The sequence below is a fragment of the Narcine bancroftii genome, chromosome 1, assembly GCF_036971445.1.
Source record: "Narcine bancroftii isolate sNarBan1 chromosome 1, sNarBan1.hap1, whole genome shotgun sequence".
Lineage (NCBI taxonomy): Eukaryota > Metazoa > Chordata > Chondrichthyes > Torpediniformes > Narcinidae > Narcine > Narcine bancroftii.
The window spans coordinates 62702509-62727845 of record NC_091469.1 but is presented as its reverse complement, the minus strand read 5'-3'; the positions used below and the strand labels follow the sequence as shown (position 1 = coordinate 62727845).

The 25337-nt window shown below is 41.4% G+C and overlaps 1 protein-coding gene across 5 annotated transcripts in view; it reads right to left on the bottom strand.

Moving 5' to 3' along the window:
• The window catches only part of cdc42se2 (CDC42 small effector 2), a 193960-nt gene that overhangs the window by 9475 nt on the left and 159148 nt on the right, over positions 1-25337 (bottom strand). For all 5 annotated transcript variants that reach the window (XR_011354481.1, XM_069928181.1, XM_069928197.1 and 2 more), the window contains 2 exons: positions 12269-12373; positions 899-1020 (listed from right to left, as the gene is read on the bottom strand). Coding sequence is in view for 4 of the 5 variants with exons in the window: in XM_069928181.1 (XP_069784282.1) it covers positions 919-1020; positions 12269-12373 (207 nt within the window). In the remaining variant the exon portion in view is untranslated. The remainder of the gene's footprint in view (positions 1-898; positions 1021-12268; positions 12374-25337) is intronic.

The following is a 25337-nucleotide window of genomic DNA, read 5'->3' as shown; positions in this document are numbered from 1 at the left end:
TGATTAAAAGACTAAGACCAAATGTCTTCAGGGAATCGGCGTGGTCACTTCAAGAATTCCATTGACTCAGTCTGCCTTTCCATAATTTTTTTATATATAAACGGGAATCCGGTGGTGAAGGAGAGGAAAAATAAATTCTGATGTCTTAGTTGGCCAATTAACTTGGGAACTAAACGGGAAAGATATAGGATCAACCCTTAAATCTATTCTATTTTAGTTAATCTCAGCTATGAAGACAGGAGTTTTACAATCAGTTGATTCACCCATTTCCTAGTCAGCATCCAATGATTCTAACTGTAAAAGTCACTGGAACACTTTGAACGCAGATTAAATTGAACTTGTGACATTGTTTATATAGCGAGCCATGGGTTCAACATCTAGGTTCATGCTGAAGGAATGGTCATTCTTGAGATGTGTTAAACAGCAATGTGCTTCAATGCTATCTGCTTTTAGAAGAGGCATTGAAAACATTGGATGAAAAAATAAAAGCAATGCTTCAATAAATTATAAATTAAGATTAAAGAAAAGATTGGCATAAATTGCTTCATAATAACCACTGGTACAAAACCTCCAGGAGTGTAATTCCAAATACAAATCAAAGTATGTGAACAAAACAAGATCAGGTGACAGCAGTGCATAGGCACTTCTCCGAGTGAAAAAGATTTTTCAAGAATTCTTCTGAGAAAAAGATTTTCTTAAGTTTGTACCTTGGTGAACCTGAGTTCAGAAACAAGAAAGTCTTTACCATGTCTCTATGGGACATGTTTGCACAAGTTGTCCTGTGGAAATTATCATCCTTCAAATTTTCCCCCCCACACCAGCTAAAATGTTCTTTTTAGTTGATCCATTTGTTTTGGTCATTCTGTCACTTGTTCTGAGACTTGGCATTAGTACTTACCACAGGTTTTATTTTAAATGTTATCCAGCTTTTGTGTCTACAAGCTGCATCTGAACGTTCACTGGTATGGGAGGACCTGCATACCCGCCCTTGGACTGCATTTGATTCTGAATTGAGTTCACCTGTGGATGGAATTAGTGGATTTAGATACAAGTTAACTACCTTTCACAGCACTTGACCAACATTGAATAATGTGAGAAGATAACACCAATAATGTTAAGTTAAACAGTCACATATTCCACTCTTAGCAAGAGACCAAGGTAGGTCTGAGATACTTACAATGACTCATTGTTTTTGTTCCCATCTCATAGTTATAGCTAAACTCAGTGGCACAAACGTAGAAGATTTCATTAACTTCTCTGCAGACCCAAACACAGACAATTTGCTTTCTTAAAACAGTAGATAGATTGGGTGCCTTGAAGCTGATTATTCTATTTTACTCCATCTCCTTTTAAATTTAGCTTTTCAATATACGGTTCTCAACATTTTCCTTTCCACTCACATACCACTTTAAGTAATCCCTATGCCACTGGTGCTCTGTGATTAGTAAGGGATTGCTTAAGGTGGTACACGAGTGGGAAGGGAAGGTTGAGAATCACTGCTCTAGACCCAATTGTTACTGAAATATTTTGCTTGAGAAAAATTACGAAACCGTGCACATAGCGAGTCAATTAGGTACATTTAAAACAGTGGTTTTCAATCTTTATCTTTCTACCCACATACCACCTTAAGCAATCTCTTACCGAGCACCTATAGCATAGGGATTACTTAAAGTAGTATGTGAGTGGAAAGAAAAAGGATGAGAACCATTGACATATTTTTTAAATTTTTAAAAACGTTAAATTTATATTTAAAAAATTTTTTTGGTCTTAAATTTAGACATGGAGCACGGTAACAAGGCATTTTGGCCCATGCACCTGATTGACCTATACCCTAACATGGGAAGAAACCAGAGCCCCTGGGTAAAACCCACACAGGTACGACGAGAATGTACTAACTCCTTACAGACAACGCAGGATTCGAACCCAGGTCCCAAACATTGGTGATGTAATAACGTTGCGCTAACTGCAACACTAACCATGCCTCCACACAGTCTTTCTTTGGTCTCTTCAGATTATGTGGTTACTGATTTACTCTCTGAAGATCAAAGCACTTCTTGACTTACTCTTAATCAAAAGAATATAAAAACAGTGTCACCTGGTGTGTGTTATATGTGGATTGTGGAGAAACACGTGGACTCCCAGCCTTTCTGAAATATTGTGGGTTGCGGATGGTCAGGTGTCCTCCCTGTCTGAAACTTATTCGGAGATTACATCACCTGTCAATCAAGGTTGGACTCCTGCCATTCATTACCGCACTCCTTGCCGTTGGCTCGTTTAAATTACCGTGGCTCATTATTGGCTAGGTGACCAGATTAGAACTTTATATAAAATCAGTGCACAGCACATTCTCTCTCTGCCTCGTGGACCAAGCCCCGAACATCATTCCACGCTAGGTTGTCACTAGAGGTGTCGTGGGTAAGGTGTGCACTACACTTAAGCTGAGCCGTTCTACTGCAATAGATTAGTGCTTGCAGAGAGCTGCACCCCTGTTGGTGTGTGTGAAAGTCCCTGTCTGTAGAGTGTGTATACATGTGAGCATGCAGAGTAAGGTGACCACTGGTATCGGAGTCCAAACTGGGTCCAATGTAAATGTCTATATAGTTGTTTAGTAATATAGTAATCATCATTTGATGTTCTCCCCTGTTTATCTCCTGTGTGTTCATTAAAGTTACCTGTGATTGTAACATGCATCCAGACCCATCACTCTGTGAACCTATTGAACCTGATACTCTTCCAAACACAACGGTGTGATACTTGATAATAATGAATATTCCATGGGTTTTCTCATTTGATGTTTGCTAAAAGAATTGCATTCATTTAATTGGCCAAATAATTAATCAAGAGATCTTTATAAGTTTACATGATAAATAAGTATAAATCTCTAGCAGTAAATAGGTAATCCTCACTGAAACAAATACTTCTCTGGGAAGTTAATCCCGATTTTCTTCACTTTTATGGAGTCATCCATGTGAATATTTCTATCCCCACAATCAGATAAATAAACTTCCATACCTGTTAAATTTTATTCAGTAATTTCAAAAATGCAATAGAAGCATAGTGTAGAGCTCGTCGAAAGAATCAAAGACTTGTTGATCCAAACCAAGGTTTTTATTAGCAAAAGATAGGAGCTCTTCACAGGTGGCCGACCAGTCCGGAATGATCCGACCTGGCTAGGGACACAACCCTTTAAGGCCCAGACAGTAGGCGTGGCTTAGCTCTCAGCTAATCGCTGTAAGCACGGTCTAGATATTGTAACTATATACACTATATACATTGGTGATAGATCTGTACTATCATACATAGGTGTCCAGTTTTCTATTATTTATTTGATAAGAGAGATTGCTGCCTCACCACAATTGATAGCTGTGTCTATATCGAGCACCATCATGGTGCACCTCAGGGATGTGTGCTCAGACAGCTCCTGTTCACGCTGCAGACGCACGACTGCATCACCAGAACCAGCTCCAACAGTGTCATCAAGTCTGCAGATGACACAACAGTAGTTGGCCTCATCGCACTCCAGAGAAGAGGTAGAAAGTCTCATGAAATGGTGCGAGATTAACAACCTGAGCCCAAAATGGATACGATAAAGGCGATGATCATGGACTTCAGGAGGACCAGGAATGACCACCCTCAACAACTATGTAGTAGACAGAGTGGAGAGCACCATTTCTTGGAGTTCACTTAACTAGTGACCTATCATGGACACTCAACATCCTCTCACTTGTCAGGAAAATGCAACAGCGACTGCAGAGGGAGAGGCTACTGTTCACCATTATGTCAACCTTCAATAGGAGCTCTTTTGTGAGTATCCTGGATGGCTGCATTACAATGTGTACGGTTGCTGCAGAGAAATGGATTGGAGGTTAAGCAACAGGACCATAAGAGTGGCAGAGAGGTTCACTGGAGTCTCACTCCTCCCTACCATTTACATGATCTACTGGGATTGTTTTCTGAAGAGGGCATGCAAAATCCTTCATTTGATGTTCTCCCCTGTTTATCTCCTGTGTGTTCATTAAAGTTACCTGAGATTGTAACATGCATCCAGACCCATTTCTCTGTGAATCTATTGAACTTGATACTCTTCCAAACACAACGGTGTGATACTTGATAATAATGAATATTCCACCCTGCAGACAACATCTTTCAGCTGCTCTTGTTGGGGAAGAAATGCAGGAGTATCAGAGCCAGCACCACCAGGCTGAGGAACAGCTTCTTCCCACAGGCAGTGACAATGCTGAACAACCAAAGGAACTGCTCTCAATAGCCATCCGAAACTCTCATTTGTCCAAAACATTATTTTCATAGATAAAATACTTGTCTGCATGTGCATTATATCTGCTTGTGTATCTGCATGTTTTGCACCAAGGACCAGAGAACGCTGTCTTGTCAAGTTGTACTTGTGCAATCAGATGACAATAAACTTGACTTGAGAGAGAGAGACAGATAGAGAGAAGGGGGGAGAGAGAGAGTATATATATAATTTTTCTTTATTTGTTCTTTGTTGCTCAAAACAACTTGACTTCCCAGTAACAACCACAGTCTAAAGGAGAACTAATGTTTGATTTGAAATTGAGTTCCATTCATTTATTATTTTAAGTGGTTATTGGACATTCACAACACTCTGCCTCCTTAGCAGCATTTAATAATAGTCCCTAAGTTATTGAAATAATGTTACTGTATATTCGTGGCCTCAACCTTTTCTCAATGGCAAGTTTGGACAGGATTCCCTCACCCTCTTAATTTCACTCTGATACAATGATGGACTAGACATCCACTCTTGTAGAAGAGGCAAAGAACACTGCTGAAGAAGTTTTGCAACTTGGAACTGTAAGTGCTTGGGGAGATATTAACAAAATGTAATGGCCTTAAGAACCTATGGCCTTTTAAGTAAAAAGAAAATTACATTTCAAATTTGTACCATTCTTCACATTTTAAATTCAATAGTTAATTTTGTAAATCAATCACAAATAGAAACTAAATGTTGAGATTGATCTTGGCAAATCCACTTCAGAATATCCATGTACCACCAAGTTATATATTTTCCATCCAAAAGCAAAGGGGGACTGATATTATAACTTCAATGGGGAGTGGGCAACGTTCTCACAAGTTATTTTTCCCACAGCCCACGTGTAATAAAACCAGCTGAAGTCACTGCTTTGCATGCATGTCTTGTAAAGAGCGGAGAAAACCAGGCAACATATATTCTTGAGCCAGAAAAAACAAAACCATATTTCTTGAGTACACAGGGAATGAGGTTCTATTACACTGTGGGTGTTCATTCTTGACTCACTTTTCCCAAGGATGATTAATGTTTTATTTTCCTGATAAAAATGAAGAATTAACTTTCTGGCTTTTCATTGGTCAGACTTGAAAGAGTAAGTAGTTAAGATTTAAACAAAGATATTGTAATATTCCTATCCACTTCTAATTATAGAAGATGTCCTGTCTGTCTTTTATAATCTCAGTTATGTGAATCTTTGTTTTGTGTCACAAAAGATTTCTCTGCAAATTATCTTCACAAGTTGTATTTTGACAATACTTAAAGCACTTTAACTATATCACGGACCAAATTCAAAGCTTGAACACGGAGTGTTATGACATTTTTGTCTATTTGAATGAATTTACACTCAAAATTGAATTCTGTCACTTTGTAATTGCTGTGGTCTAATGCCATGTTTTTATTATTTCCAGACATGCTTTGATGTTGGAAGTAGATGTATTGCTTGGTAAGCAACTGTTCATCTTGGGCGTCATGGTTAGCATAGAGGTTAGTACAATGTTATTACAGTGCCAGCGACCCTGGTTTGAATCTAGCGCTGTCTGTGAGGAGTTTTGACGTTCTCCCATGTCTGCGTAGGTTTCCTCCAGGTACTCCAGTTTCCTCCTACCTTTCAAAATGTACACATGTTGTAGGTTATTTGGGCTTGAGGGCTGGAAGGCCTGTTACCGTGCTGTATATCCAAATTTAAAAAAAGATGAATCACCACATTACAAGTGAGTAATGTAGCTAAGCCGTGCTTTATTTTTTAAAATGCTAAAGAGTGGATTCCAATTCATCCAAGATGATGTTATAAGCTGTACAACCAGAGATGTGTGAACAGATATGTATTAATGGTGCCTCACATCCAAGGAAAGATTTAAAGATTAAATTCTTGTCCTCAATGCATACCTATCTAACCTTCTGCGCATAACATGTATGATTGCTGTTTAAGATTCCCAAAGGGATTGAGCAGAAGCTCAGTTTTCAAATTCACACACCACCTACAGTAGGAATGAATGATTCAGAAAGACATACAAGACACAAAAGTAGACTTAAACCGCTAGTGCTCCTGTCACATAAAAGAGACATGTTGTAGGTTATTTGGGCTTGAGGGCTGGAAGGCCTGTTACCGTGCTGTATATCTAAATTTAAAAAATAAAAGGAAAAAAAAAACATGAAATCTTATGTACTCAAAATTCAATATTTATCCTTGGGTTATCACTGGATCCAACACACATACAGTCGGATGGATATTAGTTTCTCGTGGTAATAAGATTTTATGGGGTTTTTATAATTGCTCATTCTGCACCTGAATGTAATAATTTTATATTTAAGATAAGGCAAACTGGTTTAGTCTAATGTAGTTGCATAAGTTTGTCCTAAATCTATTCGCATGAGACATCCTGAGGATATTACACTGCTTGGGTTCTTGCTCAGAGCAAAATAAATCATAAACCTGCAGTGAATTTAAATTAAAAAAAAAGCTACAATGATAATCTGAACAAGTTTTAATCTTGATATTAAATCTTCTTATTAAAGAAAACCTAAGGGAATAATCAGTCTTTTCTGACTTTGTAAATTTGTTTACCTTTATGTAAAGCACTGTCCAACTGTGTTTTATTTAAAATCCTGCGATGGGGTGGGGGGGGGGGAGTGGGCCCAAGATGGCGGATGGCGGCGCCTGTGCACATGAGGAGTTGTACACTCCAAGGCATCAGCAGACTGGCACAAGTCACCAGTAATGGGAAGAACATGCCTTGTTGAGAAGGAGAAGCAGACGATGACCATGGTGGTGGACCAGCAAGGGACTCTGCAGGTGAAGGACACAGACTGCAAGCTGTTGATGACTTGAGGTGAAATTTGCATTAAGTACTGGAGCCTTCACACCAGGCTACAGGCTGCTGGAGACAGGCTTATAAGAATCAGCTATCGGAACTGGGGGGGCTGAGAGGGTGCTGATGACAAGAAAGGCTCGCAAAGGGTCCTGGGCTCTGGAGGCTTCCTTATCATGTCGGAGGTTTGGATCTGGGCTTGGGTTGCTGATGGTTTGAACTGAACTAGAGTCTTGTGTGTCTGCCAAGACTATGGGAGCTCTGGAGTCTCAGTCTCTGAAGGCACTCTCTTTGCTTCTCTTTCTCTGACTGTGAGGGGTGTCAGGCATTACTAATGACAAATTTTTGTCTGCTTTATGGCAGACTAAAGACATTTTGTGTAATATTTTATTTCTGTTTTATTAATACATGACAATAAGTAGTATCATATCTGATCTTTAGTCGAGAGGTTATTTAATCCTATTTACACCTATTGCTGGAAAAGTATCTTCAAATATCACACTAAAAAATGAAAAAAAGAATGTGGAATAAGCATTATAACAGGCTGTGGAAGAAAATAAAATATCTAAAAATTCATCTGTGTGGCAATTTTTGTGGTGTCCCTGTTCATGATATACGAGCATGCAGTTCTCTGTGCCTAATACTCAGATGCAGAGGTGAACATCAATCCTCATACAAAGCCCAACTAATAGCTCCTCAGTTAACAATTAGTGTAAACCAAGCACAAGAATACAGCTCTGAAGACACATGTGAAGGGATTTTCAATTATTGGTTCATTTGTTGGAGATTAATTTGGGAGAATATGTTCAACAGTTGTCAAGTTAATCACTGGAATTTATGGAAAAAATTTCTCTGAACCCTGAGGTGAAATTTGCATTAAGTACTGGAGCCTTCATTGTAGTTCCTCTGGGCTTCCAGCATGACCAGAATCAGAAGAGAGGAACCAAAGGCAAAATCCCTGGAAAGGCAAAGAATAAGAGGGAGAATGACTTTGGCTAGGTGGGATGTTTTTCCAAGTGTCTTCTCAAAACTTCCATCATGCCTCTACCTGTCCAGTAAACTTACATCCAGCCCAATTACCTTCACAAAAATTGTCACCGTTATTACTTGCCATTACCAATGTTGTCTGGGCTGATAAGTGGCATGTAATTTAGGCATGGATTATATCAATCGATAAGCGTATACAGAGCCGTTGTCATACCCACACTCCTGTTCGGCTCCGAATCATGGGTCCTCTACCGGCATCACCTACGGCTCCTAGAACGCTTCCACCAGCGTTGTCTCCGCTCCATCCTCAACATCCATTGGAGCGCTTTCATCCCTAACGTCGAAGTACTCGAGATGGCAGAGGTCGACAGCATCGAGTCCACGCTGCTGAAGATCCAGCTGCGCTGGATGGGTCACGTCTCCAGAATGGAGGACTATCGCCTTCCCAAGATCGTGTTATATGGCGAGCTCTCCACTGGCCACCGTGACAGAGGTGCACCAAAGAAAAGGTACAAGGACTGCCTAAAGAAATCTCTTGGTGCCTGCCACATTGACCACCGCCAGTGGGCTGATATCGCCTCAAACCGTGCATCTTGGCGCCTCACAGTTTGGCGGGCAGCAACCTCCTTTGAAGAAGACCGCAGAGCCCACCTCACTGACAAAAGGCAAAGGAGGAAAAACCCAACACCCAACCCAAACCAACCAATTTTCCCCTGCAGCCGCTGCAACCATGTCTGCCTGTCCCGCATTGGACTTGTCAGCCACAAACGAGCCTGCAGCTGACGTGGACTTTTACCCCCTCCATAAATCTTCGTCCGCGAAGCCAAGCCAAAGAAAAAGAAGATATCAATCACTGAAGATTTGTAAATGGAATTGAACTTTGCACAGTTAGTTAACATCTCCACTTCTGATCAGTGGGATGGAAGCCCACTGATAAAGCAGCTGAAGATGGTTAGGTCCAGAACACTGGGTTGAAGAACTCCGATAACTACATCCTGAACTGGGATAATTGATCTTCAATAATTACACATCGATTTTGCACATATTTATAGAACTTGATGACCTTTTAATAAAATTAATAAATTTCCTTTATTTCTCACTTTTCCTTCACTTTTAAACCGTGTTTCTTGAAGCATTAACCATTCCATAAAATCAGGAGATTTTAGGAAAAAATATAAAATATATGAAAAATCAATAATTTTTTTTAACAGTGATTGACAAAAGAAGCAAACACAATATGAGGGAACTTTATTTGGTAAGATTCTAAGATAATCTATTCTTTTCACTAGAATATCTGATAGGACAGCTTTCAAAAGGGAATGAGACATGCATCGGGACCATGTTGGTCTCTGAAAGATTCACACCACCAGTGAAGTGGGATAACTGCACTGGGTTTTGAAAGACAGTGGGCCAAATGACTCCCTTTCATGTTGTATTCTTCTTCTTCAGTCAATCATTCTACATTGCCATCTGTTAGTATTAATTCTTGTTTGGAACATAGTTGGTAGAATTGTTGAGAACCCTTATGGGTGACTGGAATCAAATGGATACTGCTGCATACAACACTGACTTACATCCTTTTACAATTACCAGTAGAGATGTCAGCCAATATCATTCGTAGCTCTGGCTGTGATTCTGCCTGTTGAGTCACATTCTAGGCTTTTCAATTGTAGCTGACAAGAATTGTTGCATGAACCCTAACTCACAATTTGCTGTGATCAGAAACAAACATGACAGTTTTCAAAACAACTGGTTGGTTCTAATAAACTTATAAATGAAGTTTGCCCACTGCTGTGGGATGAAAGGGAAGAGATGGCTGGTACCTTGGCTGATATTTTTAAGTCTTCTCTGGCCCTTATGAAGTACCAAATGACTGGTAGACTGCAAATGTGGTGGTCCTTTTCAGGAAAGGCAGCAAGGGAAGAGCCTGATAAATACAAACCTGTGAGCCTAACATCAGTGGTAGAGAAGATGTTGGAAAAAAAAAGTTTGAGTAAAAGAACAAGTGATCACTTAGTAAGGCAGTGACTGAATTGCTTGAGGAGTAACAAAATGTATTGTTGAGGGTAGGGAAGTTTTTGCAATTTGTATGGACTTTAGTGACATGGGTGACTGGATCCAAAGGTTAGGGGTTGTAGGATCCAGGGCAAATAGCCATGACAATAGGAGTCAGAGGCAGATGATGGGAGATTGCTTTGTGACTGGATGATTAGACTTTTCCCACAATCAGTGCTGGGATGCTTGTGGGTTGTAATTGATGTGAATGATTGAGATACTGTCAGGAGAGGCTTGATCAGTAAGTTCACAGATAACCTAGATTTGAGGATTGGCACTGATGACAGTGTGGAAAATAGTCTTTGGCTTCAGAGACACATTGGATGTTTTGATGAAATTGGCTAAAAATTGCAGATGGATTTTAATCCAGACAAATGTGAGGGGATACATTTTGGGAGCAAATAATGAAGTTAGGACACACAATATAATAGGGCCTTTGGGAGTATAAAGAAACAGAGGGATCTAGGAGTATCTCCAAAGATCCATGCAGATGGCAATGCAGTAGGGTTAAGGAGGCATACAGGCTTCATTAATCAGAACTTGACTGGAAAAAAAAGATCAGATCTCAGCTGGAGATCTGGTCCTGCAGGTAAAGGAAGGATATGATAATGCTGGGAAGATGGATAGCAGGTTCATCAGGCTGTTGCTTGGCATGAAATAGAGTGGAGTTTGTCCTTGTTTGTCATCAGCCTCTAGGACGAAAAATGCTCTGAGGAATCAGAGCACTCACTGGGCCACTTGAGTATTAATTTCAATCATTTTGCGAATCATGATTGTAAAAGCTTGTAACTTATTTAAATGATCAGACATCAGAGGAAGGAACCAATATCTTCATTTTATTGATGTTTTCCCATAGCCAAAATAATTCGAAGGGCAGTGTATTTTGGAGGGAAGAACAATATCCATATTCAAAGGTGGTCAACACCAGCCTTTCATCTCCTGAACCTGAGCTTGAATCCAGCTAATGCCTCTCTTGGTCTCCAAAGACAATGAAGTCTGTTGGGTTTGCTTCATCTATATTCCTTGCCAACACATCACTGTTGAGTAAAATTATAAATAATATGCCACAAACTATATAAACCAAAGGAGGAGCTGACATACAAACCAGGAATAAAAGGAAACTATGTGAGTAGGAAGAAGGGTGAAGGAAAAGGCAAGTTAGGGATTTTAAACCAAACAAGCACATAGAGTAAGAATTATTGCTCTATAGGTTTGAGAACTAGGAGATGTAATAGGTAAGTTTTTCACACAGGGCATGGTAGATGCACGGAATGCGCTGCCAGTTTTGGTGGTAGAGGCAGATACAATGGAATCTTTTAACTGACTATTAGGCATATGGAATTGAAAAAAAAGGAGTGTTATGCAGTAAGGAAATTCTACGCAGTTGTTAAGAGTAGGTTATTAGACCAACACAACACTGTGGGCTGAAGGGCCTGTACTGTGCTGCAAATTTCTATTTTCGATGAAGGATGGACTTTCGTTGTTTGGGCTGGTAGAGGTCACTTTCTAGGTTGAATTTGTCTGCAATACTACAAGTGGGTTGAATCTCTCAATGAGATACATGTAACGAGGTACATTTGACACAACATTTGAAGACTTGCATGAACTTCCTTGGCCCACTCATCTTACTGAGTAAATTAAATAGCATAATGCCTCCAATAGAGATGCTTGTTGCTAATGTCACACAGCAGAATTTCAAATTATATGGCAACTTGGTTAATAAATATATTATCAAGAGTGCAGCAAGTAAGACAATGCAAGGGAATCTCCAGCTTTGACCCCGATTCTGCAGTGACTTACATCATAGGTCATGATCATGTTAGGCATGACTATTGTTTTTCTTACCCCAGGCAAGTGAGCAGAAAACTAGCAAAGATCACTCATCACTTTATTACAATCCTTTCTTGGGTATCTGCTGGAATTCCAGTCCCTTGGCTCCTAAACGTTCTGTGGGCAATTTACCACAATGACCAAAAAGGCCCAGCATGAATCTATACTTTCACGATTGAAATACGTGAGAGAGGAAGGAAGTGACAAATTGAAATCCCAAGAGTCAGTAAAATAAAATATTGTTTTATCGAGGAGGAAAAACTGACCAATCTAGTCTAGAACAAAAAATGTTTGTACTCACAGAGTTCATTCCACTATTAAAGACGTCTCCTGATCCTACGTGGGCCGTGTGCACAAAGTTTGTTGGTTCCCCTATCATGCTTCGGTCAATCCGCCGTCGCCTTTTCTGAAATGGAAGGAATGGACATCAGAAGCTCCTCTTGGGCACACAGATTGGTGAGCAGAAAGGTACAGGGACAGAGAACACTGTTCTTGTACTGCTTAATTTGGCACAAATGGTGACATCATCCTTACCTCATGAAATGTGTGCCGATTGGCTTGCATTCCACACTCTTAAAGAAAGTAAAGTGCTGCCAAACTTAAATGTCCTGTGACTTGCACAGCATGCTTCTTTGAAGGCTTCTGTTTTAATCAGAACAGTGTACAAACCCAGTACCTTCTTTGGGTGTTTTAAAAAAAAAATCTAGCAATGATCAAGCACCCAGACTTCAAAAGTTCATCAGTGTTTGATGGTTGAGACCATCTCCCCTTTAGAGACCCGTAAGTCAAGAACCTCAATTTTAACATGGAGTACAGGTGGGATATGCTGGGAGACCTCTGCAGTGAGGTGAGTGTGATACCAACATTACTTTAATTCATGGTACTCATCAAAAAGGTTTGCGAAATGAATGTCAAACCTGTAAAGTCTTGACAACAAAACAATAGATGCATATTAATCTTTTCACGGATGACACACTACTTTTCTTTATCTTCCTTCAGATTAGACAACAATTTCCTGTAATTGATAATTGCGTAAAAAATAAAAGACTAAAACTGCAAATCGTGGAAATCCCTTCCCAGAAATACAAGAGTTCCAAAGTCACATAGACCTGAGTAATTGTCATATACATTACACACGCACCTAAATTCTTACTTGCTGCAGACAAACAGGCATTTCTTAACAAAAACTACAACAGTATGCATTAAATTAAATTGAGGTAATAAATACAAAAGATAGACAATAAATATTTAGTCACCGTAGTGCAAGATAAAGAGTATTACAATACTGCAGAACTTTTTGTGGCGTCAGATAATATTATTATTATTGTTATTACAAGAGGAGGTTCAAGAGCCTGAATGCCATTGGAAAGAGACTGTTCTTGAACCTTGAGGTTCCGGTTTTCAGGCTTCTGTACCTTCTTCCTGAAGGTAGCAACGAGAAGAGGTTGTGACCAAGTTGTGATGGGGGACCTTTACAGAAACCCAACTGTATGTAAATCTGTATCCAGGCAAATGGAATCCATCATTGCTGGCTGACTACTGTAGGATACTGACATGACAGGCATCAGATTCTGAGTACAAATGAAAATCAGCAACAAAACATTTTTAGATAAGTTGAACTAACGCAATGTGTCACCATCATTCTTCATGGTTTAGTTTGAAAAAGGCAGTAGTATGCATTCTGAGATTATAAATTATGTTTTTACATTGCATCAAGAAAGAGAATCTAAAATCTCAAAAGAGCTGTACCTAACAGTTGATGAATTGGTGAATGCTGAATTGGAGATGATAGTTTTTGTCAGAAAAAGGCATTTGATAATGAGATATCAAAATTGAAGAAGAATCTGAATGTTACAAAAGCAAATCGTGTTTACAAGCTGAATCCTATTCTGGTAAATGATGTATTGAGAGTAGGAGGAAACTGCAATAATGCCAGAAGAAGCGAAACATCCATCTATATTAGCTAAGCAATTTCATATTTCTGATTTGAATGTTCGGCATGGTGGTTGTAATCACGTGTTGTCAGAATTGTGACAGAAATATTGGATACTTGGTGCTTCAACATTAACCAAAAGAATTATATCAAAATGTGTTAATTGAAGATGTGCAAATGCTAAACTTGGACAACAAAAAATGGCAGATTTATTTTGTAAAAGATGGATTAAAGAATATCTTTTATTATTACATGAAAGAGAAAAATGGTCTAAAGCTAAATGCAATTTTCTACGGGGAGACATTGTAATTATCGTGGATGATTCTGCACCAAGAAATCCTTGGTTGCTGGGGAGAATCGTGGATACAATTCCGGACAAGGTTTCGTTCGCCAAGTGTAGATTAAAACCAAGACTGGTTACTTAAATTGACTAAAATCTGTCTTTTACAAGAAGCAGCAAGTATTGATTTTTAATCTTATACTTAACACATTTACTTTTGTATCTGTAATAGTAATTATTATGTATTAGTCATTAATGTCTATTATATTAATTTGGGGCTGGAATGTAAAGGTTAAAACTTGTGTTTTTGCTTCCTAGTAATTTTGTGCCTATCCCTTTAAGGAGAAGAATTTGTAGTGTTACTATAGATCTCTTCTCTTTGGCTTGGCTTCGTGGACAAAGATTTATGGAGGGGTAATGTCCACGTCAGCTGCAGGCTCGTTTGTGGCTGACAAGTCTGATGCGGGACAGGCAGACACGGTTGCAGTGGTTGCAAGGGAAAATTGGTTTGTTGGGTTTGGGTGTTAGGTTTTTCCTCCTTTGCCTTTTGACAGAGAGGTGGGCTCTGCGGTCTTCTTCAAAGGTGGTTGCTTCCCGCCGAACTGTGAGGCGCCAAGATGCTCAGTTTGAGGTGATATCAGCCCACTGGCGATGGTCAATGTGGCAGGCTCCAAGAGCTTTCTTTAGGCAGTCCTTGTACCTCTTCTTTGGTGCACCTTTGTATCGGTGGCCAGTGGAGAGCTCGCCATATAGCACGATCTTGGGAAGGCGATGGTCCTCCATTCTGGAGACGTGACCTACCCAGCGCAGTTTGATCTTCAGCAGCGTGGATTCATTGCTGTTGGCCTCTGCCATCTCGAGTACTTCGATGTTGGAGATGAAGTCACTGCAATGAATGTTGAAGATGGAGCGGAGATAACGCTGGTGGAAGTGTTCTAGGAGCCGTAGGTGATGCCGGTAAAGGACCCATGATTCGGAGCTGAACAGGAGTGTGGGTATGACAACGGCTCTGTATACGCTAATCTTTGTGAGGCTTTTCAGTTGGTTGTTTTTCCAGACTCTTTTGTGTAGTCTTGCAAAGGCGCTATTTGCCTTGGCGAGTCTGTTGTCTATCTCGTTGTCGATCCTTGCATCCGATGAAATGGTGCAGCCGAGATAGGTAAACTGGTTGACCGTTTTGAGTTTTGTGTGCCCGATGGAGATGTGGGGGGGGGGCTGGTAGTCATGGTGGGGAGCTGGCTGATGGAGGACCTCAGTTTTCTTCAGGCTGACTTCCAGGCCAAACATTTTGGCAGTTTCCGCAAAACAGGACGTCAAGCGCTGAAGAGCTGGCTCTGAATGGGCAACTAAAGCGGCATCATCTGCAAAGAGTAGACAGTACATTGATAGCAATTGTTTAGATGGCTCGGTCCAAACACAGGGAAATGGGACTCACTCAGATAGGAACTTGGACGGTTTGGCCGATAGGTCTGTTCCCATCTGTATAATTGTATGGTTTTATAATACTTTTAAAACAAGGCAAAAGAATGTTACTGAGAAGAATAAAAGACAGATGGATATGAGAGTACATGTCCCTTAAAGTATAGGACCAGTTGAAGTGGTTAAGGTGGACAAGAGGGTACTTGTCTTTCTCAGGCCATGCAACACAAGATCAGTGCATTCGAGTTAGGATACAGTCACAAGATTACTTGGAGTTCTGTTCATCACATTACAGAAAAGATGTGAGGGGTCCAAAGGAGAAGCCATGGACTTGTTTTGGAATAGAGAAGTTTACAGGGTGCATAACATTATGAAGAATTACACAGTAGATAAGGAAGTCATATTTCTCTTAGAAGAAGGCCAATAAGAGAGTTGATCTGAAGTGATTGATCGAATGATTGATAGGAAGTTGAGGAGGTAAACTGGGATATTAAACCCTCATCATAGTTTTACAAAATTCTTAGATTCAACAATAGAATAATAATTATTCTAAAAGCACATGATTAGTTTTCCTTTTGCCTTTCCTTTTAGCACTTTTCTCTTTTTCTATCGTTGCCAAAATGTATTTGCTTCTGATGGCTGTTACCATCTGTTTTTTTCACTACAGCATTATTATATTTGGTTCACTTATGTTTATTTCTGGTCCTAAGCATTGCAATTTGTAAGACAGGGCATACAGCAGCCACAATTTTAAACACTTGTTCCAGTTGAGAAGATGGCAAGTCCTAGAGAGATAATAACATGGAATGAGACTCTTCAGTGCACAGTCTGTGCTGAATCATGAACCACCCTTTAACAATAATTGACTGCACTAATATTGATCCTCATTTCATTCTCCTCACACATCCCTAATCTCCGCATGATTCTATCAACCACCTGCACGCAAGGGGCGATTTACTTCTCAAAGCCTACTTCAGAGATTCAACCTTTTGACCAGTTCTAGTGTGGATTTCTGTTGCTCTTTGTGCTACGATTTATGGGACCTCTGCGCAATTTAAATGACTTGATATCCTAATGTAACAGTGTCAATGCTAAATTGATAACTTCCTGTGAAGCAGTTGGAATAGTTTTACAATGTCAAACTTACTGTAAGAATTACTAGTTAATGGTTCTATTAAAAAAAAACTTAATTGACAATGCATTTGACATGTTTTCAGATTCAGATCAGCCCAACCACAGAGTTTTAAATCTACTCTCCATCTCAGCAATAAATATATCCACCAACTTTTATTATTAAATAGCGATCAGGTGAAGAGAAAAAGAGAAGCAAAACAAAAATCAGAACCAGAGGGAGAGGGACATGGAAAAGTGGGTGACCAAGAATAAGACATTGATGTCTTTGTTCCATCTCCTGCAGACTGCTAGGTGGTTACAACTTTCCATTTAGAAGCAAGTTTACATGGCCTGCTTGGTCCTGTTAAGTGGGTCATACTGCAGATCGGCCCAATGCCAAGCATTCTGGTAAAAGCTTGTTGGCATCCTGCTGCAGAAGTCCTCTGACTGTTGCAGTTGTAAATTTTAAATGGTGACATGCTCAATATGCATCTGCACATTCACAGCATGAGCTTGGATTTTTAGTTGCTGCATGTGTCAGGTGATACACAACACACCTGCAGTTACTTATTCATGTGTTCAGTCCATGAGTGTGTGAAGTCCAAAGCTGTCCTGCTGTCATTGTACAGTGTCTGGATGGCCCTTGACAACTGCATCCTGTCTGATCACGGAAGTGAGCATTGAAGCCTACAAGGAACACACAGGTCGCTTCTGATAATTGGACACTCTGGCATTAGTCAACGCTGAAAAAAACCCGATTCCATCTGGAAAGGAGGCTTTGAAAAAAAAAATGCTATGCTTAATTCCAAGGGGAATACAGAAAGAGGAACCATGAAAATGTTTCTAGTTCCTCTTCTTCTCAGGCATCCCTTAGGTGTGAGGATGACTCCAGTTCTGTGGCTCCTGCTGTACTGATGGGGAATGTGGTCCACTCCTTCCAGAGATGCTTTATGAATTTTGTGTGAATGATGATAAATGTTTCCAGTGGCACTCTGAATGCTCCTTCGCCACGATGAATAGCCATGGGCCAGAGATTTACCTGAGTTGGTGGGATGCTGCAAAATGGTTTTCATCTCACTTCTTCTCTCTGCCTGACAATCTCTCCCAATAATGACAATGCTCTAAAAATATCGAAACAGAAATGTCTGCAGCCACTTGTTATTGAAGCAAATCCACAAAATTGCTGGAGAAACTCAACAGGATATGCAGCACATCATAGGAGGTAAAGATGTAAAAGCAATATTTCAGCTCAGATTTTGCGCATCTTATTCAACCATCTAACACTGTGGCCTACTCACTGGAGATAACTGAATGGGATCAGGTTGAAATTTATTGTGTGTGGCTCTTAGGTTAAGCAAGTTCTAGCCAAAGCCAGACATCTACTATCAGACACTTATTCAACAGGACCCCACCAAAACGTGACAAATCACCATTTCACATACTATCTCTGAACTCAACACTTCTGGTCACCTCACTTCCACGGCCTCCAACCTTATTGTTTTCCACCCTGCTCTGCCTAGTTCTACCTCCGACCCAATATCCACAAAGCTATTTGTCCTGGTAGACCCATCGTTTCCATGTGGTCCTGAAAAAAATTCCACCAAACTGGTATCCACTTTCCTCGACTCCGTTTTTTCCCCCCCAGTCCAGTCCCTCCCCACTTCCTTCCATGATACTTCACAGGTCCTCTATCACTTCAACAACTTCCAGTTCCCTGAACTGAACTAATCTAATTTCACCATGGACATCAAATTACTATACACCTCCATCCCCCATGTCAAAGGCCTCAGAGCCTTTTGTTTCTTTTTTGACAACAGACCCAACCTGTCCCCCTCCACCACCACCCTCCTAGGGCTGGCAGAACTTCAATAACTTCTCCTTTGACTCATACCACTTTCTCCAAGTCAAAGGGGTAGTCAAGGTTACCAACATGGGTCCCAGCTACGTCTGTCTTTTTATTGGCTTTGTGGAGTAATCCAATGCTACAAGACTATACAAGCAAGGCCCCTCAACTCTTGCTCCGCTTCAGTGATGACAATGTTTGTGTTGCCTCATGCACCCATGATGAGCTTGTCCCTTTATGTATTTTGCTGCCAACTTCCACCCGACCTCAAATTCATGGTCCATTTCTAGCAACACTCTTCCCTTTCTCGATCTCCATCTCTTGAGATATGCTCTTAACAGTCACTGTCAACAAACTCACCCTTAATTCCCACAGCTACCTTGACTAAGCCTCTTCACAGCCTATGGCCTGCTTTTTGCTCATAACTTGAAGAAGGGCTCATGCCAAAAACGTTGGTTTTATCTACATCTTTACCTCCTATAGAAGCTGCGACACCTGCTGAGTTCCTCCAGCATTTCTGTGTTTTTACTACAGTCCACAGTGCATGCAGACTTTTTTGTATCACTACATGTGATAGATCATCCTCAGTGCATATTCAGGGAAGGATATAAACTTTTCAAATTAATTCATGGTTCAGCTAGAAACAACTAAGCTGAGAAATCTACCCCCTCCCTTGAAGGATAATAATGTTATTAAGAGAGTGCATTTGAAAAAGGTTCTTCAATTATCATTTCAAACTGTTTACTCCTTGTTAAACATGATGTTTGAATTAAACCTGTAACACTGTTAATAACCAACTTGACTGAAGCACAGAGGTGGCAAAACACATGCTGCCCTAGAACCTGTCATTGGCTGTGGTACTTACTTAATTAACTTGGACACACAAAAACCTGTTCACCGTCACCTTTATGACTGGGTTTTGGGTACCTTCTAATGTTTCGACCCTTTCTCGAATGATGCACCAATCGTCAAATATTACTCAAATGATCTTAATGTGGTTTATTTGACAATCAAGATTAAGATTCCATTTATTGTCATGGCCAGGAAATCCTTTTCCCTTTACTGGCCCTGTACAGGTTCAGAGAAAAGCACCACTGGTTCAGTGCCACTACCAAGACAAGAAAGAGAAGCAAAGGAGAGACCCCTCAGAGACAGAGTGTTAGTGGATCTTGCTGTCTCCTCCAATATTGCCACCTTTTGTGTTCCTGTATTCTCCGTAGCTGCACAGCCTCCTGTCCATTCAGTCCAGTGACGAACCCAAGCTCGAGGCATCCCTTGTTGGCCCCTGGTTCCGAACCCATGAAGCAATTCAGAAGCAGTCACTCACCAAGGCCCCTTTGGGAGACCTGTGCATCATTGGCAAGTTCCAGTTCCTGGTTCCCATGAGCTAGTCCTGTGGTGAGAGTCCTTCAGCTGATGAGCCCCAAGGTGGAGCCTGATCCGCTGCTGTGGTCTCCTCCCCTGTAGGGTCCTCTTCCGGACTTCTCATTCACTGCTCTGGAATGGGATGGGAGGGGGAAGGGTAGTTCTCCTGATCTCTGTGCTTGAGCCCATAACCCATGAGGTCTTGGCTGTTGAACATGGGTGCTGGACTCTATGAATCTTTGATGTAAAAAAAAATCACCAAGCACATTTGACAGGCACTGTAAACCTGCATGGGGTTGTCTGATGGGATGCCTGGGCAGGGGGACACCGAAAGAACTCACCTTAGCTCTCTGGCTCTTCCTGAGTCTGAACCCGTGGTAGTACCCCAGTTACAGCAATTACCGGAACACTATGAGTAATTATTTTGCATGTCTCCAACTATTAGTACCATGTGAGCTTCACATGGCTGCCTTTTGAACTTCAAGTGCCTCAGGAAAAATCTTTATTTTGCCAAAGAGCAACAAATATTAAATTTGGCATTTATTGATATTTTCACTCCAATTACAAAATGCACACTCTACAAATAAACAATAACCTAGCACACCCATGTGACTTAAGACATTTTGTTTCAGACTTCTAAAAAAAAATCCCCTGCATGTTCCTTCTTTTGTTTCTTTGCTTTTCTTATTATTGACATCCCATTTTCAGCAGTTTTGGGTTTTTTTCCCCCCATATTTCTCTTATCATTTCCCTCATTTTCTGAATGATGTCTTAGTGTCTCCAGAAAGCTCTAATGCTCAAGATTGGGAATGCCATCAACTGAAATGTTAGCAAGATTTCTCTCTCCATGAATGCTGTCTGATTTGCTGAGTGTTTCCAGCATTCTCTGTATTTATTTCACAGATAGATGCCATTGGATTACGGCCATCCCTTACTTTACAGGAACATAAATGTTTGTGCAGGCACAAATTATATCAAGACCACGCAGCAACACAAACACGTTGGTCAGCAGCTTCTGGAGCTGATCCATCAACTGGTTAAGACCTCCTCCAGGTTTATTGACTGTCAAAACGATCAGAGGTTGTTTTAAAATAATATTGAAAATTGCTAAAACATCAAATTTTAAACAGCTAAATACAGTTAAATTAAGTTTTAAAAAATCATATTCCATTTACACATCTTCCTGTAGCTGTTTCTTCCCAATCAACCTGATAACCTTGTCCAAGGTCTCATCTGACAGAGCTTCCAGCATCAGTGCTGAGGATTCAGTGGAAGCTTGTCTCTCACACAGGAATCCCAAATTTCCAGCATGTTATGCAGTCAACATTTAGCCAAATGGCAGGTTTTTAAGCAGACCCATTCTGCCCTTTTCTTGTTGATTGTAGTGAAGATGAGAATCTAGATTTGGTATTTGCTCAGAGGAAGTGGTATTTTGTGCTAGAAGGGTGGCAGGTCCCTAGCACACCAGGCAGAGGGTTGATATGCCTGACACAAGGGGTCATTAGTGGAATAGTTCACCAATAAACTCAGCCAGCATTAAAGTATGCTTTTACACAGGTGGTTTACTAAAGTGTAACAAATTTTATGATGTTAAACATTCTCTGATTTGAAAGGATTTAGCTGCAGTCAAAAATATGGTCATTCGTAAATAAATAATTGAGCAGGGACGTGCAAAGATCCATGCTTAGAAGTTTCTTCCTGCCCCTTTTTGTGCTAAAATAGGATTGAATCTACCCACTGTTTGTGAAAGTTGAAAAAATAGCAAACCATCGAATGAGAGGTTCACAGATTAATATTGAGTGGGTTTCTGTGTGTAACGACATGATGAATCTGATACCGTCAGTTTTAACAAGGTTTTCACTATTAGTGCATGTCAGCTTCTGGCAGTTGTTATTTCTGCGGCATTAGCAAATGAACAGAGGTGGAGCTACAACAGAACTTGCTTTCAGTCCCATGTCCCCTCTACTGAGGCTCTGTATCCTCATTCTCTCTCACCCTCTGGACAGCACCACTTTATCTACAAAGTAACAATCTATAGTAGCTAATAGTAATCCTTTAGAATGTGAGAGAAAAATGGGAGCACCCAGGAGAAACCCACGCAGTGAAAGGGATAACATGCCAAATCCATTCAGGTCAAGGTAGGACCTAGGTCTCTGGATCTGTGAGACAGCAGCACAGTGCCATTTTATAATGGCCAGGTCAGTAGATAGCCTGACAATTTTGCCTCAGACGGGGTCTAGAAATAGTCCTGCTCGGGTGAGATAGTGTATTCAGGCAGAAGGTGCTGTCAGTTCCTGTTATGTGTGATTGGGTGGAGCAGTCAACTTCCTGCCTGCCATATACTCGATAAGATACATAGCATCTTAGTTGGTTTTGTGCCTGACCTCAAGATATGCTGAGCGAAGGCTGTGCTTCCTCAAGGGAAGATTAATCATGAAGTGGTAACCTCAACAGGCATAGAAACCTCATGTGGAAATGGAAAGGGTTTCAACATGGGAACAGCATGCATTTAGCAGATAGCACACTTACTTCCTGCTCACCACTTTGACGCCTCTACAACTGCCTGAGTGAAGATCGATTTCTGGACCATCACATCTGTTCACACACAGAATGGGCCAGGAGGGAAGTTACTTTAATTTCTCCAATTATTGGCATTTGGCAGGTCTGTTTAGGGCTGTCTTTAGAAAAGCACATTTGCCACCGGAAGTGAAGCAGACATGGGTTGAAGCACATTTATATGAACCAAATCTCTTGCATCTAGCAAGAGAGGAAATGATGCAAATTTAAAATGACAGCAAATTTATGGAATGTATCTGCCAAGATACATTCCCTTTGACAGTCAAATTGCACAAACCAGATGCAAAGTCAATTAAACAGCTCCCAAATCCACATAAAGCTTATTACCAGCAGGCGTAAATTTTGTTCTTAAATGAATGCAAGATGACAGTAACAATACCAGATGAAGATTTTACATGCACTTATATTGTGTACTTATGCTGAAGTCTCCTAGAATGAAAGAAAAACAGCACCTGAATGACTCCAAGACTTTTCAATTCAAATTTTTAAATTTGTAATGTTGCAATTATCTGAGATAAACTAACCCTCTCCCATTATGGAAACTGGTATCAGTGGTTCCTCCTTGCCTTATCTCCATACAAATGTGCTGAGCCAACCCTTGATACTTTTTAAAACACAAAGCTCTGCTCTCTGCTTGTCTCCATATCAATTGCTTTTTAACTTATTAAGATGAATGTGGTGCTACCACTGTGTATATTGCATGTATGTGCTTATGGGCTGGCCCGTCCCTGAACCTGTGAATCCTCCCTCCCGGATATCCCCATAAAGGCTGTTACGCCCAAACCCCTCCCTCAGTACCTGCCTTGGAACCAAGGCAGCAACACATAAGATGTGCTGACACCTAAAGATGAATAAAGCCTATTAATCAGAGATCTTTGTCTAATGTGGTTGATTGGTAGCACAATTTAACCTGCTTTATGCTTTGGGCCATGGACAAGGTAATATTGGCAGATAAACTTGACACCGAGTTACCCTGAGGTACCAGAGGCCTCGGTCAAATTCGACTAGTGGGTGCCCTGCTTCAACGTGTTTATGCGGCGTAACGATGTGGAAGCAAAGAGGACAAACGGGATATGCTCTTTGCTCAGGTCAGCCACAGGGTATTTCAAACAATAAGAGACACTGCTGCAATAGACTTCCTGCAGAAACAGTACCAGGACCCAATGAAAGTCATCTATGCCCAATTTCTCCTGGGCAGTCGTAAACAAGCACCCGGTAAGTCCGTTGATGAATACATGTGGGCACTGTGGGAGTCTCAGCAACTTCCCACCTCAAAGGCATATACATGACGCGTGTGTGGCTGGATTTAGGTCCGATTACATCAGACAGACACTGCCTGAAAAAGGCAAACGGAGCCTGCAGGAGGTCAAATTGGCGAAATCACTCAAGACAGCGCAACGGAATGCTGAAGTATTCTGCTTGAACAATGCAGCCGCCACGCGGGGAATGCGGGTGCTGCCATCTTGGGACACGGGATTCCACGTCATCGCCACTGCCATCGAGAATCCGAAGTGCTGCTTCTGTGGATACAGGAAACATCCCTGGAAAAGCTGCCTGGCCCGAAACGTAACGTGTTCTGCTTGTGGGAAGAAGGGACAACTATGTGAAGGAATGTAGGTCCCAACCTTGTGCCAGAATCACCATGTGTGGCCTCCAGCCGGTGGACCACACCACTTCCAGCTCCACCTTTGGCGTCACTTCTGGTCATGGGAAACGGCTCAACAGGGCCCTGGGGATGGCAAGCTGGGGCGGCGTCACTTCCGGTGGCAAAGGACAGCACCGGGTGCATGAAATGGGGGCCGCCATCCCCAAACCAATACAGCAGCAACTCAGACAGTGGTCAGACACTAGCATCCATCATCCTTGATCAAGGCAGCCCACATCCACAGGCCATGGTCATGATGACCATCAAGAAAAATGGCCACATCACCCCTCGGTAACCTGGGACCCCAATTACACGTACAAAGCCCGCCCCCTGGTGAAATCAACCACTGTTGCCCTATTGGAAGAAGCCCAAATGGCGTTCACATGCATCAAGGGTGACATTGCTAAGGCAGCAATGCATGCTGTGGATGAATCCATCCACTTCCAGGTGGAGAATGATGCGTCCGACTTCGCCCTGGCTGCCATGCTCAATCAGGCGGGCAGGTCCTTGGCATTCTTTTCCAGAACCCTCCAGGGCCCTGAACTTCAGCACTCAGCCACAGAAAAGAAGGCCCAGGCCATAGTGGAAGCTGTGCTCCATTGGAGGCATTACCTGACCAGAAAACCATTCACCCCGCTGATTGACCAATGTCCAGTCGCTTTTATGTTTAATAACAAACAACGGGGAAAAATCAAGAATGACAAGATCCTGAGGTGGAGAATTGAGCTATCCACCTACAATCATGAGATCTTGTACCAGCCCGGGAAGCTTAACAAGCCACTCGATACACTGTCCTGGGGGACATGGACCAACGCGCAGTTGGATCTGCTCCAAGCCCTTTACATTAACCTCTGCCACCCTGGTATCACCAGGCTCTACCACTTCGTCAGAGCCTGTAATCTCCACTACTCTGTTGAAGAGATCAGGGAGTTGGCACGGAACTGCCCAGTCTGTGCCGAATGTAAACCCCAGTTCTACTGGCAGGACGAAACCCACCACATCAAAGCCACCTGCCCCTTTGAGCAGCTGAGTATGGACTTTAAAGGACCCCTCCCGTCCACAAACAGCAATGTGCATTTTCTCAACATCATAGACGAGTACTCTCATTTCCCCTTCGCCATCCTCAGCTTGAACATGACCAAGGCTACCATCATAATGTATGGCATCTTCGGTCTGTTTGGATACCTCTGCTACA